The sequence below is a fragment of the Lycorma delicatula genome, chromosome 2 (genome assembly GCF_047948215.1).
Source record: "Lycorma delicatula isolate Av1 chromosome 2, ASM4794821v1, whole genome shotgun sequence".
Classification (NCBI taxonomy): domain Eukaryota; kingdom Metazoa; phylum Arthropoda; class Insecta; order Hemiptera; family Fulgoridae; genus Lycorma; species Lycorma delicatula.
Genome location: NC_134456.1, coordinates 234084844 through 234102226, shown reverse-complemented (window position 1 = coordinate 234102226; position 17383 = coordinate 234084844). Strand labels below are relative to the sequence as shown.

The 17383-nt window shown below is 31.0% G+C and overlaps 1 protein-coding gene across 1 annotated transcript in view; it reads left to right on the top strand.

The window, feature by feature from the left end:
- Positions 1-17383, top strand: part of LOC142319757 (uncharacterized) — a 124071-nt gene that overhangs the window by 65842 nt on the left and 40846 nt on the right. The window contains exon 2 of the mRNA XM_075357392.1: positions 1960-2110. Coding sequence (XP_075213507.1) covers positions 1960-2110 — 151 coding nt within the window. The remainder of the gene's footprint in view (positions 1-1959; positions 2111-17383) is intronic.

Here is a 17383-nt window from a genome sequence, read left to right as displayed (position 1 = left end):
TTTTCTAATGCGTTTGAAGAATAATAATTCGCTTCATAATAACGGTGAAAAATTAAAGGTGGTCTGTTTTTTAATGTTTGTATTTGTAGTCGCATCAAAAATTAAAGTCATTAGCGACTTATTGTAATGTATCTGTACCGGTAAATGTGTAATCTTAAACAAATAGGACGACCATTCCTGAACGTGTTGTTAATTGAAATCCAACTACCAAAGAACACCGGACCGGTTTAGACAATCTAGTATTTAAATCCGTATAAAAGCAACTACTTTTATTAGGATTTGAACCTGAGAACTCCCGACTTAGATATCTTAGGACTTTAGACTTAGAAAATAGGATTTATGACAACGAGTTTATCAGTATATCAACCCGGCGGGTTAAAAGTGGTCTTATTTTACTCTTCAATCACTTTTCAGTTCTCGTTCCAAATTTTATTTCATTTTCATATTCTTCTTCAAAATAATAATAATAATAATAATAATAATAAAAGAATCTAAATAAAAGTAATTTCGTTTGGATACGTTTAATCTTATATACCGTATGTTTCTAATTGAATATCGGGGTTTTAAAATTGTGTAATATTTATTAAGTTTTACTTATATTCATAAATTATATATAAAATGAAAGAGCACTTAAACATTTTTTGGTAAATTTTCAATGTGAGCACTATTTGTCACACGGCACATCCAGCCGATAGGAGTGTTCATCCCGTACTTTAATCGACAAGTCTGGAGTAATTGATGCGACAGCTGCTTCAATCCTGTATCTTAAGTTAAGGTAGGTCAGCCCGGTACGGTTGGACATACACTTGATCCTTTATAAACTCCAAAAGAGAAAAAATCGCACGGGATCAGATCGTATGAACGCGGAAGCCTCGGCAAACAAGTCCTGTCTTCTGGTCCCCGGCGAACGACCCAGCGGTCGGGAAGAATTTCATTCAACCAATCCCGTACAGCGTTACGCTAACGAGGAGGCGCACCATTTTGTTACCGAATAAAGTTCCTTGGTTCGTATTACGGTTGAGGAAGGCTTTCTTAGGATTACTCACAAAAGAGAAGGTCCCGGGTTCGAATCCCGGTCAGGCATGGCATTTTCACACGCTACAAAATTATCATTCACCTCATTCTTTGAAGTAATCCCGGATGTATTCTTAGGACTACGCTCGGACTCTTCGGACACACTCGGTCGTCCTGTTTTATTCCCTTTTCAAATACAGTCGGCGGTTTCAAATTGTTTATACCATCTAAGAATGTTATTGTCACTCGGGGGATCACAACAGAACACACGTTGAACGTTAATTACAGATTCGTACTTTCCAAACTGCAAAACACAGAACGCTTTCAGTTGTGGAGGCGCCATCTTTGTTACTAGCGCTTTCAAGTGAAAGGTATAGAAGACAGTTTATGAACTAAAACCGTTTTAGTTTCTCATTTATTTCACGTATAATTAATCAACGTATATGAAACTTTAGAAATATTACATAGCTTTAAAACCCTGATATTCATTTTGAAACCCTCTTTGTACTTGCCGCATAATTTGTGTTACGCATTGCGTTCAGAAAGTTCTTGTGCACTGGAATTATGGAAGTATAATGAAGAAAACTTTTTAGTTATCACTATGCATTTTTATTTTATTACTTTACAGAAACAGATATTACAATAACTGGAATAGTTTATAAAAGGTGTAAAAATGACCTCCTTCAACATCAATACAACACTGCCGAGCATAATATATACTGCACAGTGACTTTCCGATCGTACTTTTTAAGAAAAATTGTTCATTAATTTAATAAGGCATCTAAAATAATTTAACATTATGTATAAGGATTAATAAATAATTTATTATTCTGAATAATGCTCTTTTAAAATATGTTTTTCATAATGATATTTTCAATTATATTAATTTTTATAAAAGAAAATAATTTTAACAGTAAATAAGTTATTTTTTTATTTATTTTTCAGATGGTTAGAGTGTCAGCAGGGTTTTTAGTGGTTGCGTATGTTGCAACATTAACATCCGCCGAACCCAAACCAGCAATAAATGAAATCCGACCAACAAGCCAAAAACCAGGAAGGTTTCTATCTTTACCAGTTCCACAGAAATGTTCAAGCAGTAAGTCAAATAAATTAATCGATCAAATATTATAATTATAAAATATAGACATACAGAAACATTTAGAATATTTTCCAAAGGAACACTACGTAATTAAAAGGAGATATCAAGATTATCTCCAATCCTCAAATTTGTTTAGCAGAATCTGTTACATTTTAGTTAAAATGAAAACAATAAAATAGTTAGTATTCGGTATTTCTTTAAAAAATTCTAGTTAACGTACGATCCATTCTTTATTCGATTTGTAGATGTTATTGTTAAATTAAATTAAATATTTTAATTTAATTATTATTAGTAGCTTTGATTGTACTAAACTTATTCTTTTACACTCCATTTCACTTGATGACCGGGCAGGTCTAGTGATTAATTCGTCGTCGCACGTCAATTGTTTAATAGCTGATTTTCGAAGTCGAAGGTTCTGAGGTTCAAATCCTAATAAAAGTTAGTTGTTTTTATACGGCGATTGAGGTATATAAAATATCCTGCATAATTAAAACAGGCGAAATACTGGAAACAGAATAATTGTTAAGGATAGTTGTGTTGCTATGGAAACGCACTTTACGCCTACGAACACCTCGTCGATTGGTGAATCAAAATTCTCAGTGCAAAATATATTCCCACCGCGTTCATGAATATATATATCCCATTAACTATAACATTTTTAGTAGGTATCGGATTTTCTTTGTCAAAAACAAAACCTCAAAGGTGAAATTAGAATTATTACTGATAATTTACTTCCTGTCTGTCGATTTTTAAAACTGCTCTAGCTAAGCTAGATTTACCCAGATCGTGCTGTAATGTCACAATATGCAACAAACAATTCTTACATACAGCCTTAACTTTTTTTTTTTTTTTTTTTGTCTTCAGTCATTTGACTGGTTTGATGCAGCTCTCCAAGATTCCCTATCTAGTGCTAGTCGTTTCATTTCAGTATACCCTCTACATCCTACATCCCCAACAATTTGTTTTACATACTCCAAACGTGGCCTGCCTACACAATTTTTCCCTTCTACCTGTCCTTCCAATATTAAAGCGACTATTCCAGGATGCTTAATATGTGGCCTATAAGTCTGTCTCTTCTTTTAACTATATTTTTCCAAATGCTTCTTTCTTCATCTATTTGCCGCAATACCTCTTCATTTGTCACTTTATCCACCCGTCTGATTTTTAACATTCTCCTATAGCACCGCATTTCAAAAGCTTCTAATCTTTTCTTCTCAGATACTCCGATCCTCCAAGTTTCACTTCCATATAAAGCGACACTCCAAACATACACTTTCAAAAATCTTTTCCTGGTTAATAGCCTTAACTATTAACCAAATATTCTTGTAATTCTTATATGTATGAAATAGCTCGCCCGATAAATTTTGATATCAATGGTGTTGTCATATTATCCTCTTGGATTTTTTTGCTTCAGTTCGATATCGACATGCTAGTGCCACTTCTAGATCTTGAATTTCTTCAAATCGCTCACCGCGATCTAGGTGATTTACCGTAATACGACTATCATCTATTAACGGATGATGGTATATATATATACCATCATCAGATCTATATATATATATATACCCGATCTCTCGAAATAATCGAAAAAACCTTTATTTAAATTTAGATATTGATAGAAGATAAAAAAATAATTACTTTATGACGAAATAATGATTATATAATATTATTCTCGAGTTTGTATGTGTTTAGCCAAAAATAAAAGTTATTATTTAATTACAAACTTAGGACATTTTTGAATTGTTACTCATCGATCTACAAAACCGTTAAAGTGCTGTTAAGGCTATTCATTTACTAATTTTTAAATAAAATATTACAATTTGTTTATTATTATTATCATCGTTTCTCGGTCTGTGATCCCAGCCACTGACCACTGCTTTTTCTGATTGCCTGATTGATTAGAGAGATGCTGATAGAGAGTGCTTGGTTTGTCGCATTACCAAGTCTTTTGTAGTTTATAATGTATTGTAATTTAGTCTCATCATATTTATATTCAATTTAGTGTTCTCACGTTCCCTATTACATACGTTCCCTTGAGAACTACTGAATACACCAAGGTTTTATTTACCCTTATATGCACTTTCTTCACGTTAGAGTAAACCACACAGCTTCCCTGTTAGGGTTTCTTCATGAAGGTTGAAATGACTGTAAGGGGGGATGTAGAAGCCGTAAAAAATTATTATTATTACTATTATTTAATGATTTACTGTTAATTTATACCCCGACGTTAAATAATATAAATTCAAAAATATTTCATTACAAGCTGAAATTTATGTTATTTTGTTAATATAATCAAAACCAAAAATATTAATTAAAAAAATAAATACATAACTCAGACCTAAATGAATAAAGAAATTAATAATAGTATAACGATAATAATACTTGATTACTTAATAAATGAACGTTAACTTTAAAGAATTAAAATGTTAATTTTATTCAACTTCAACAAATAACTAATCGTTAATTGTAAATTTATTCTTTATAACACTCGTATATAAAATTTTCCACGCTTGGTTTTCTGGTTAGATGCTTAGAATCTGGGTTGCAAGTAGGCGAATTTGACATTTAGGAGATTGCCTAAAGACAAGATTACCGCATCTCGTTTATATGTGCAACAAACATATATATAGGTCATATATATATTTATGTACATAATATAAAGTACTTTCATATGGACATTGGCTATTTCTTTAAAAATATCATCACTTCAACGTTATTTTACATGTCTTGTAATTTTAAATATATTGCATATGTACGAAAAATATTTTATGCGGTAAATGCCATTTTACATCTGCATCATTTTCGGCCAGAATATATTAAATAGAAATTGCTAACCGATTCCTTATAACTTGCGTAAGTATTGCAATAGCTAGCAATTTTTACTACTCGGTAAAAGTTTTCTTGCATTTATCAACGTTTTAGTTCCTATAACTCAAAAAGTGCACGAAAAAATTAGGACACAATTTTACATGTATGGCTGTGCTTGTGCGTATGTAAATGATAATATATGAGGTTAAATATGCTGGTTTCTATTTCGTTTAATATCTTAAATACGAGTGAATATATGTGCAATACAGAAAATTTGTTATACTTACTAGTGTATATGTTGATTTAATTAATATTTTTAAAGAGATTTCGACAAAAGGAAGGGTTGACAATGAGAAGATTCTATATTTAAAAAGAGGGTTGAACTATGAAAATTTGTACTTTTTCTTTTCCTTTCCCGTCTAAATAGTGCTATAGCAGAGCTATAGCTGTAGAAGAAAAAGTACTGTCATCAGTCCAATTTGTCAAATGCGGTTTTCATAGGATCTTCATGTTTTGTGTTTTGAAAATTGGAAAATTTGAAAATTGGAAATTTTCCGGATGTTAATGTTCGTTTGTACGTGTGTGTGTTTGTGTGTTCGGTATTGGCCTCTATATCACATTATACATCCAGAACTACTGGACCGATTTGACCAAAAATCGGTCCTATTTAACTCGAACTTTTGACAGTTTGTCTTTTTTTATATATTTTTGATGCAATTACAAACAAACACAATTTTTTATTATAAAATTTTGTTATAAGGTTCATTGTTGTAGAATGATTTGTGTTACGATTTTTCATACAGTCAACTATTTTCAATTCCATATTGTTTTTTCTTTAGAAAAAGGAATATCTGAGAGTAGTATGGAGGGGAAATTACCGTCACCAAGCTATTAAAACGTGATATCTTCTTTATTCGTGAAATCACCCTCAATTTTGAATATGTCTCAACGGCTACGCTTTAGATATTTTACCTTTTTACATTGTACTCCACCATTAAGTCTATCATATATATTTTTATGCTAGAAGAGGTTTTGATCATTTTTAACCTTTACTTTCAAATTTGATTTTTTTGGTTCTACGTTTTTAATTTTATTATCCGAGAAGGGAGCCTTTTGCACAACCTATCGGAATTAGGTAAGTTTTATATAGTTTCTTTATTCTATAATTTTAAATGTTATATTTTAAGACTTCGTCCGCGATATTAGTTTTGTTTTATTTTGCCTTCTTGACTCTTGTTTTAATAAATTTTTATTATATGATTAATATTAATTTTACACCTTATAAGTTTTATTATTTTGGAGCTATTTTACCCTTTTACCCTTTACCCTTTTATTAATAAAAATTCCGGGCGATGATAACGCTCAGACGTTTATCGCCCCCAAAAAAAAAAAAAAAAATAAGTCTATCTATTATCTCTGAAACCGTTTACCTCTTATCGCAGACCATCTATTTAATATTTAATTTCGCGTTGATTATTGACAAATTCATTTCTTATTTTTTCTCCCTTGCAGCCTCTTCATTAGTGCATCCTCGATAGGTATGTCAGTAATGCTCGGTATCCATGTAAACAATCCTTAACTTGCCAATACAGTAAAATTATTTATGGAATTGAATAAATTTTCTACAGTCAATTACAATCGATAACCCCATTTGTATTTTATTTTAATTTTCATTCTTATTTAACGCAATTTTGTTGTAGAACTCGATTTATTAACTTAAGTTCAAAATAAATAAGTCTATTCTTCGCAGAATTAATAATTTATTTTTTTATAATGTCTAGTGAATTGCATTGTATAATATCGCACAACCCCTAAGCTGGAGGAACAAGTAATTTTTAATCAGGCTTTTCTTCCCTAAGCCTTTGAAGAGCAACTTCTATACTGCAAGGTCGCAACTACAATTTTTGGTCCTCCTGGATATTTTATTATTCTGTGAGCATTCTCACATCCGCCATCTGTGAAGGCGCCCGATAGAAGAATGGTACCCCATTATGCCCCGAGGGTTCATGAGAGAAGTTAAAGGAAGCCCCAGGTTGAACAACCTTAGAAATGAGGATATTTGTAATAAACTGCAGATTTCAAGCTTCATTAAGGTTCGAACTTGTTATCACAACAGACGGTTAGAATGTTTACAGAGAATGGATAGTGGACGACTACCGATGAACATATGGAAATATCAACCCAAAGGGAGAAGGCAACCAGGAAGGTCACTTATCGAATAAAATAATTTTATATCGGAACAGGTTTCCTCCTGGTGAAACCATCCATGGAGCGAAGAAGAAGAAGAAAAAATTTGAATATTGGAAAAAAATAATAATAACAATTTAAACTTGTGAAGTTTAAAAAAATAATAATAGGTCTAAACAGGATTTGAATCCAGAATCTTCCGGATAAAAGGCAAAGACACCGATATCTTATTTATTTGTTTAAGTAACTATAGGTTTTACCCCGATTACGGTTTAAGATGAGAAATTAATTTTTGAACCGTGGAAAAATGCCAAATCTGACAGGGATTCGAACCCAGAATCTTACGGATGAAAGACAGAGACGCTAATAATTTTAATTTTATAAAATAAAGATATATATATATATATACACCTTTTTATTAAAAAAAAAAAAAAAAAAAAAAAAAAAAAAAAAAAAAAATAGTTATACTAGTACAGTGTTTAATGTAGTTTTATCATTTCTGGGATAAGTTCATCGTAAATTTTTTTTTTTTAAATGTAGTTTAAATGAACGTAATGCAAGGTTGTAATCGGATCTAGCGTTGTTTAATTCCATAACTGTAATAAAAAAAAATGGTAATATGAGACTTAGATAATATTTATTTTTTTTGCGTTATAACAAAAAAGGAAACCAAAATTATTATTATTATATAACATAACAATTTAATGGACAACCAGAAAAATAAAGAAACCATAAGATTCTAAATATATACGCAATACGTAACAATGAATTTACTCTTTCTGTTTCTAAATAAGTAAGAGAAACTATGTTTTGCTGTTACCGGGTAACGTAAGAAAGGAACTGGGTCAAAGGCCTGGCTGGCATGATAGCATAGTCCTCACGATCAGCTGACAAAACAACTATATAAATTTACTTCGCCGCTTCCATTTAAGCACACCATCCATTAAATTAAACTACATACAAATTTTCTGCAACGTAATGTAATAGTATAGTTACAAAAAAAAAAAAAATTTATTTTGTACTGTATTTTTGTTTTATTTATCCTTTTTTTCTTCCTTACATTAATTTGTCTTCTGACGTTCACAATAAACGTGAATATGAAATGAATAAAATCGAAATTTTATTATATCGATAACGAATAAAAATGTTTTGCAAAGCTGATTTTGCACACTTCATACAAATTAAGCACTTACCGGCCTCCGTGGCGCGAGTGGTAGCGTCTCGGCCTTTCGTCCTGATGTCCCGGGTTTGAATCCCGGTCAGGCATGGCATTTTCACACTCGCTACAATCATTCATCTCATTCTCTAAAGCAATACCTTACGGTGGTCCCGGAAGTTAAACAAAAAATTACAGTCAAAAAGCAAAAACATAATTATACATTTTGTAGAAGTGGGAAATGTATTTTAAGAAATACTTTTTTTTATATCTTCATATACAGGTTAAGCTTAACAAATTTTCTTGGAATGGAATGGAATGCAAAGTTGGCAGGAGTCTATTACTCCCTACTTTATCGCAGAACCTGGACAGAGTCCCTTGCTGCTGGATCATTCTAATCGGGCTTGTTTTTAAAAGGGTTATTTTTAATCTCGGATCTAATTTTTCAAGTTTTGTCTATTATTATTTTAGTGAATTTAAGACGGATTTAATTGCATTCCAATCCGTTGTTAAACCAGCGTTATCGAACCCATTTCATGGGCCGACCGCGGAAGGCTAGGCTTATAAAGCCTGTCCTCCCGACGTAATTCCCCTTCAGACCGTCCACTGAAGTCCTTTCGGTGCTAACTCTTTAATAGGCTAGCAGGAATACGCCACAACGGGGCACTACCTGTAAGGAGGGAGCAATGCGTCTCCTTTTCCGGAGGAGTCGCAATTGCTAGGTTATTTTATGTTACTGTAAGTTTTGAAATAGGAGAGGTTGTGTAGAAGCTCTTCATCCGCTTCTGGTATGGCTGCCCTTCAGGACGCATCTCTGCTGGGCTGTGTTCCGGACTCCAGTCCGTGATGTTGAGGCGAGTGGTTGGTCTTCCTTCTTCTTCTCCCTCTTCTTCTTCCGAAGACCTCTTCGTTCTTCTTTGGCTTGCACTTTCCAAGAATTGGTAGTAACCGAAGTTACATCAAATTTTCTTAAGTAAATTTTTCTCTAAATTTAATTATTCCTTCGATAAAGGCTAAAATAAGAAAAAGAAAATTTTCAAAAAATCTTTCTGTATTTTAGGCTCGTGGCCTACCATTTTAAAAAGAAATTTTAGTCGTTTTGACAATTTATTCTGTGTTTGCATCAGGTAAACTTTAACACCATATCGACCCCCAATATTTAAATTTTTTTGTAAATTATAGATGTTAGCACAAAGGATCCAAAAAGAAAATATTATTGCTTAAATGTAGAGATGAACCGTTTCTTTTTCTCTTAGCCTATGAGTTTAAAAGATTAGATATATGCTTCAATATATTGAAGGTGGAAATAAAGAGTGCTTTTCTGTAATAATTGCCTATTATAATTTTTTTTTTTTTTTTTACATATTTTATTAAAAGGAAAACACTTATTTTATTAATTTTTTCTGTTTGATATAGTTGTTAATTTTTTAGTACCTTATTTAAGTCAGCGGTAAAGTTTTACTTTTTTATGTCTAATGACGTATTTCAGGAGCAAACCTTCATCAAGTTTAAATATTTATTAATTTAAAATATATGAATATTACGGGTTAGTAAATATAAATATTTTTAAAAACATTTAATAACGAATAACTAAAAAAATCAACCATTTATTTTGTTATACTTTAATTTCTGAGTAAATGTAATCATCAATTTTTATCAAACGAAATAGCTATCTAATTTTACATTTAAAATAAATGTTTTTTCTTTATAAACGTCATATTCGGCCTCCTTATTTGAACATGGAGTAAACGTTGGCCTTTTTTAACTTATTGAATGACCACAAAACATTCTTCATTTTTTAAATGTGCCGATTGTGTTTTCAAATTTTCAATTAATTTCGTTGTTTGATCTTAAAACATTTTTATTATTTTTACATTTCTGGCTCAATATTTTTCTCGGAATTTTTCTTTTTTTCAAGATATGCTCTAGTATTTCTTGATTAATTTTAATGTTTCTGCAGCCTAAATACTTTCAGATTTTATAACCGCCTTTTAACTTCTAAATTTCGCATTGCAAGAAATCGATTTTTTTATCGTAATGATTTTTGGTTAGTTGTAAAGCCATTTCTATTTTATTTGCCCGATTTTCTAAACACATTTGTCTAGTATATTTTTATGGATTACTTCACTTAGATATTTAAATTTTTCCACTACTTTTAATTTTCTCGAATTTTGTTTTTGTTTCTCTTGGGTGTTCTATTAGATTTATCATTATTTACGATTTTTCAAACGAAATTGGGAGTCCAGTTTTTCGGCGATTTCCTTCAAAATTTCGATTGTTTTTGGGCTATGTTTAGGTCATTAGCAAAAATCGGTAGGTCATCTACAAAAGCAAAACAATCCGTTAATATTCCCTTGTGTTTTGTTCCGATTCATTTGAACGGAAATTTTGTCTCACACCAAAATTTCTACTATGAGTTTTACTTTGTAAAATATGTTTGTTATAAAGCCCCTTTAATTAAATTTACAAGTTTAGAATTTAATCAAATCTTGTTTAAATACGGAATTTATGTCTACCGAGTCGTAGGTTTTGCTGAAATCGACAGTTAAGACATATTTTCTGTTATTTAGCATTTCTGTATGATTTAAAACCACAGATTTGGTCTAAGCAAGATCTATTCTTCCTGAAGCTGTTTTTCTATAAAATGTTTAATTTTGTTCTGAATAATTTTTTTAACGAATTTTATAAATTACGGGAAATAGTGAAATTCCTCTGTAATTATTTATATCAGTTTTGCCACCTTTTCTATGAACCGGATTTATATTTATTATTAATAATTTATATTATTTCTTATACAATAATTTAATCAATTTATTATTTGTTGTTTTCATTTTTTTTTTTTTTTGTCTTTAATCATCACCATAATTATTAATAAAGCATTTCATTTACAATTGGCTCCTTAAGTAGAACTATGTAAATCGTTTGATAAGCGCATGATACAGGATTCTTGAGGAACTCCCATAATAAGTCAATTCATAACAGGTTATCAGTAAGCTATGTTCTTAAAGTTCGTTAGTAAAATGATATATCTACCTTCACTTCATGGTACATAAAAAGCAAATTATAACCGACAAACAAATAATCAGTAGAAACAAACAAATAATCAAGCGTTGAAAATTGACAACAATAAAATTATAAACAAAAACGTTAAAGAATTAACAAAAATACAACGCTAATACATTATAAGCGAAAGTAATAATATTTCATTCATAACTTCTGATATTTTTTGATATCTTGTTTTTTTTATTGTTATTATTGAATTATGATTTATCGTAAAACTTTGTTTACAATCGGAGGTTAATAACTGCTAATAAATCAATATATTTAAATTTTAAAAAAAACGGAGATGAAGTCTGATTCGAAACTATGTGCCTTCAGCCCTTGTAAGATTCAAATATTTCATTAAATAAAATTTTATTTGGTTATAACTCTGTAAACAATGAAAATAAGTACCGCTTATTATAATATATGAAAACTCAAAATCCATTTTTTTTTTTTCATTTTAGGCTATTTTTGACACTTTTGGTTCAGTCGATTACAATCAAAAGGGGAAATGCAGAACTAGATGTTACATCAGTCCTAAATCCAAAATTTCAATATCCTACGACTAATCGTTTTTTAGTTATACGAGATACATGCAAACGAACAGACGTCACGCCGAAACTAGTCAAAATGGATTCAGAAATGGTCAAAATGGATATTTCCGTTGAAATCTGAAAACCGACATTTTTCGCGATCACAATACTACCCCCGAAGATTCTGAGCTATAAATGTCACATATATTTTTAATTTTTTAATTCTATTATTCTTTTCAATTTTTAACTTATTACTTAATTTTTTTTAACATAGGGTTTTTTTAAAAAAATGTTTAATTTCATACTCGTTTTTAGTATTTTCTATCTCCATATTTTGTGAGCTTGTCAAGCTGATGTACAGTAATATGTGTATTATTTGGCTACCTGTAGAAGCCGATGGGAAATCACTTCATTCCTCACTTTTTTCTCTAAGCCTAGCGTACTATATGCCTTAAGAATAGCTATGTCATTTTTTTAATGATTTGTGCCTCATGAAAAATCACAACTGAAACTGCTTGCGTGTATGTATTTGTGTGCGATTGTGCGTGTGTGTGTGTGTGTGTGTGTGTGTGTGTGTGTGTGTGTGTGTGTGTGTGTGTGTGTGTGTGTGTGTGTGTGTGTGTGTGTGTGTGTGTGTGTGTGTGTGTGTGTGTGTGTGTGTGTGTGTGCGTGCGTGTATATGTGAGAGTTTTTTTTTTATTAAAAATATCTTCTCATGCTGAAAATTGCATTACAGTGACTAGTAATTATGATATAGGTATAATATATAACCGGAAAAAATTAGTAAATGTATAATTATGTTTATGCTAAGTCATTATCTGTAAACTAAAAAATATTTACTGTTAACGCATTATTGTAACTATTATTTATATTATTTTCTAATGTTGATTATTGTAAAGACTAGATTGATTTCCATCGGGTTTTTTATACAAAGAATAAATTCCTTATACATTTTTTGTTTATTTTTTATGTTACTACTCAGCACTTTTTAAACTTTTATTTATTTCCTTGGTTATTAAATAAATAATTTTCTAATACGATATTTAAACATTAACTGAGCTAAATAACAAATTCTTTTTCTAAAACAGTTGAATAATTATTTTCCCCACAAATACACACGCGCGCAAAAGTATAATTTCGTTACAAAATTTAAAACAATATAATTCTGAAAGTGATCTTTCAAACTTTTTTTGATTATATATACTTTAATAATAGAATACAACATAGTAACATTCAAAACCTAAATTTAGAAAACATCTTTAAAAACATATGGTAATTATTAAGTAAAATGACGCGCATTCACAAGTCAATTATCTTGGCATATATTGTTATCGTAATATGTTAATCATCAATAAACAAGAAAAAAAGTATCGCTTTATTGCAGTTTTTGTCTTATAAAGATTTTAAAATGAAATAAAAAAATTACGTATTCCCGTATCAGCGAAGGTAATGTTTTGAATTCTTTCAATACTCTTGTGTTTATATTTTTCCTTTTTTGTATATCAGAATCTAATGTTTATTATTCGTTCTTAAAATATAAATGATTTAAATTTGATTTAATAATTTCCATCGATTTCAGTTACTGATAGATTATAATGAAACGTTAACGCGATTAAATAACAAAAATGGAATTAAACAAATTTCTGAACTTAGTACGATCAGCAAACATAACCTAAGGCTTGCTTCGCTCGTTACCTCGTGTAATTAATCGTAGGTATTAAATTTGCCGATCGATAGGCAGAGACAATAATAGTATCGATAACCGGTTATTTAGTCCGAAAATAATGTATATTACACTAGTACAGTACGAATTACGAAATTCTTGGTGATGGTAATGTACAGAGACCGGATTATATGCAATATAAAAGGTTTGAAATATTCATGCAAATATCCATGAAAAATGCTTAAAATATACATGAAAAATTTCAAACATGCAATTTAAACAATAAAAAATCGTAATTTTTAGTTTTTTGTTTCAAATTCAGCATACTATTAGTAAGTAGTTGAATAACAGATCGATAAATTCGATAATTAACAATTATTTAACATTTTTTTATTTTTGTGAAGATAAAAAATCAGAGGTACTGCTCCGCGGCTGCTAAGTGCGTTCTAAGAGCCGTGCAGCTAATACAATGTAAGATTTCATTTATTAACAAGGTACCCTACCGAAAAATTATAAATATAGCGAAAGTATTTATCATCACTAGATTTTAAGGAAAATATGCAATAACCGTTGAGAATGGATTTAATATGCGAATGCACATGTAAATATGCAAATGCATATAATCTGATCTCTAGTAATGTATAACTTACGACGGATGTAACTCGAGGGAAAGACGTCGTATTGACGCTTTTTTTGATGCTATATCCGAGTCATTTCCATTATAATTGAGTATGCAGTTATTTGAATACTAATGTTTTTGTCATAATTGACTTTTATTCCCTTCTCATACGTTAAGAAAACGTAAAAAATCAATCATTATTATTAGAACAAAAAAATGGTAAAATTTAAAAATTACGGTAAAGCGACAAGTTTTTCTTTTCTTATTTATCGATAATTAATACGATGACCGTGACAATGTGTATCGACATTATTGACTTTTAACTGCGCGTGTTCTTTCTAAATAATTACTAGTACATTTTTTAAAAACTTTTATTTTTTTTGATGTGTTTTTTGTTGTAAAATTGTGTAATATACTCGTACGGTAGAAAATAATAAACTCTGAAATAAAAAGACATCTAATGTTACAGTTAATGTGTAAATAAAATAAACTTGACATCTGACCTCATTTGGAAGTATAATTAAACTTCTTTAGTGCACTCAGGAATGAATGATATTCTTATATGCACTTACGGTTGGTTTTAAATTAATTGCCTGTATACCATGAACGTATATGATGGCTCACTTAAGCGTTGTAAAGAAAACAGTAAAATAATCTCTTAATTATTACCTACCCATATATATTTTATATACTTTCAGACAGATAATTCCAACTGAAAAAAAAACAAAACATTTATATAGCGTCTTTCATTTTCAGCGCAAAAAGTAAAATTGCAATAATACAAATCAAATGTGTAATATCAAATTATTTTTTTAATTATTTTGAAGCTTATAACAACGCATTACTTCGGAAAAAAATACAATTCATATGGTCTTACCAAATTTGCTTGTAATAGCCAAGTGTATCAATAAAATTTTGCGTGACTCGTTCGGACAAGTCAGCTTGAATTCCACTAATAACACGTCGATTATTTGCTTTCGAAATATCAATCGTTCGTGATTTGTCGCTATACTTGTGACTTAACACAACCCCAGAGAAAAAAGTCTAATGGAATTAAATTACACGATCTTGGTGGCCAACTGACATTACCATTTCGTAAAATTACCCAATCGGCAAACGTTTGACCCGATAACTGAATTGTTTCAACAACTGTGTAGCATATGTCATCCTGGTTGAAACCGCATTCATTCAGATTAAAATTTTCGCAAATTTACAAACAAAAAATCACGAATAACGTGATCACAAAAAATCACGAATGATGACGCTCGTTAGCGTCATCATTTATTATAACAACATCTCCTCGCTCATTTTCGAAAAAAAATGGTCCAATAACGCCACCAGTCTATAATTCACACCAAACAGTGTGATTTTTTCCGAATTTAATCGTCGCTGTTGAATCATTTGTGAATTGGAATCATCCCAAATACGGTAATTTTACTTGTTTACAAAGTCAAGTCAATCTTATCTCATCTGAAATATATACATAAATATACGGTCATAAATATTACATATTTATGATTATATATTTATATATAAATATATATATATTTATACATAAATATATAATCTGAAAAATATATAGTCAAACTCATCTGCTTTTTTGATGAAAATTTGAATCCACTTTGAGCTGCTCTAGAATCCAGTCAGCAAACCGTCAACGCAAAGAATAGCCCCATGGCTTTAATTTTTAAGTTAGTTTAATCTTTTACGGGTACAGACTTACGGGTATAGAACGAAATCTTTATCCAAAATTCGTCATGTTGTTGAAGAAAGACCCAATTCGTGTGAACGATAGGAAAATGATAAATTTCGATTTTCAAGAACACTTGCACTTACAGCAGCAATATTTTCTTTTTTTTATTTATTAACAAATTTTTGTTAATCCACCGCTCCAAAATCCAAAAAAAAATATTTTTGTCGGACAGACGGTTGTTTATATATACGTATGTATGTATGTTAGCCTGTACTTGGGTTTATAACTCTGGACCGTTGATCGATTTTCTTTAAACTTGGTAGACACGAATTACATTCGGGAAAATACTGGCATTTTTCCCACCACCACCCCATTTGGAAAGACCGAATGTCCGAGCCACAAACGGCTACTGTTCCTCAAAAAGGTTTAGCGACCAATATCCTAATTATCTTCTAAAGCTTACCTAACTGCGTGAGCGGAATAAGCGTGGTACCCTACACCACTGTTGCGTGTTCCACCGCTCACTTGTCATATATATTACTAAAATGGGTAGACGCACCCCGTCTTTTTTTTTTTTTGTCTTCAGTCATTTGACTGGTTTGATGCAGCTCTCCAAGATTCCCTATCTAGTGCTAGTCGTTTCATTTCAGTATACCCTCTACATCCTACATCCCTAACAATTTGTTTTACATATTCCAAACGTGGCCTGCCTACACAATTTTTTCCTTCTACCTGTCCTTCCAATATTAAAGTGACTATTCCAGGATCCCTTAGTATGTGACCTTTCTTCTTTTAACTATATTTTTCCAAATGCTTCTTTCTTCATCTATTTGCCGCAGTACCTCCTCATTTGTCGCTTTATCCACCCATCTGATTTTTAACATACTCCTACAGCATCACATTTCAAAAGCTTCTAACCTTTTCTTCTCAGATACTCCGATTGTCCAAGTTTCACTTCCATATAAAACGACACTCCAAACATACACTTTCAAAAATCTTTTCCTGACATTTAAATTAATTTCTGATGTAAACAACTTATATTTCTTACTGAAGGCTCGTTTAGCTTGTGCTATTCGGCATTTTATATCGCTCCTGCTTCGTCCATCTTTAGTAATTCTACTTCCCAAATAACAAAATTCTTCTACCTCCACAATCTTTTCTCCTCCTATTTTCACATTCAGCGGTCCATCTTTGTTATTTCTACTACATTTCATTACTTTTCTTTTGTTCTTGTTTATTTTCATGCGATAGTTCTTGCGCACCCCGTGTACATACAAAAATATATGACTTGTCAGTAAATTAAAATTTATTCCGTCAAGAACAGTAATTTGCTGCCACGCCTAGCTCGCTGAATACCAGCAAGTACCTGTCCACCATATTATAGCGCTTGGAGCTATATTTAACCATTTCTCGAGGGTAGCTTCTGCAGCAAGCGGTAGAAGTCTTATATTCCTTAAACTACTGATGTCGGTTGAACAAAGCAACGGCATCAAGGAACTCCCACACAGTCCGACAATGCGGCTCACGCCACGCTCCCCGCTTTTGAGTAGCTAATTTTCCCCTTGACCT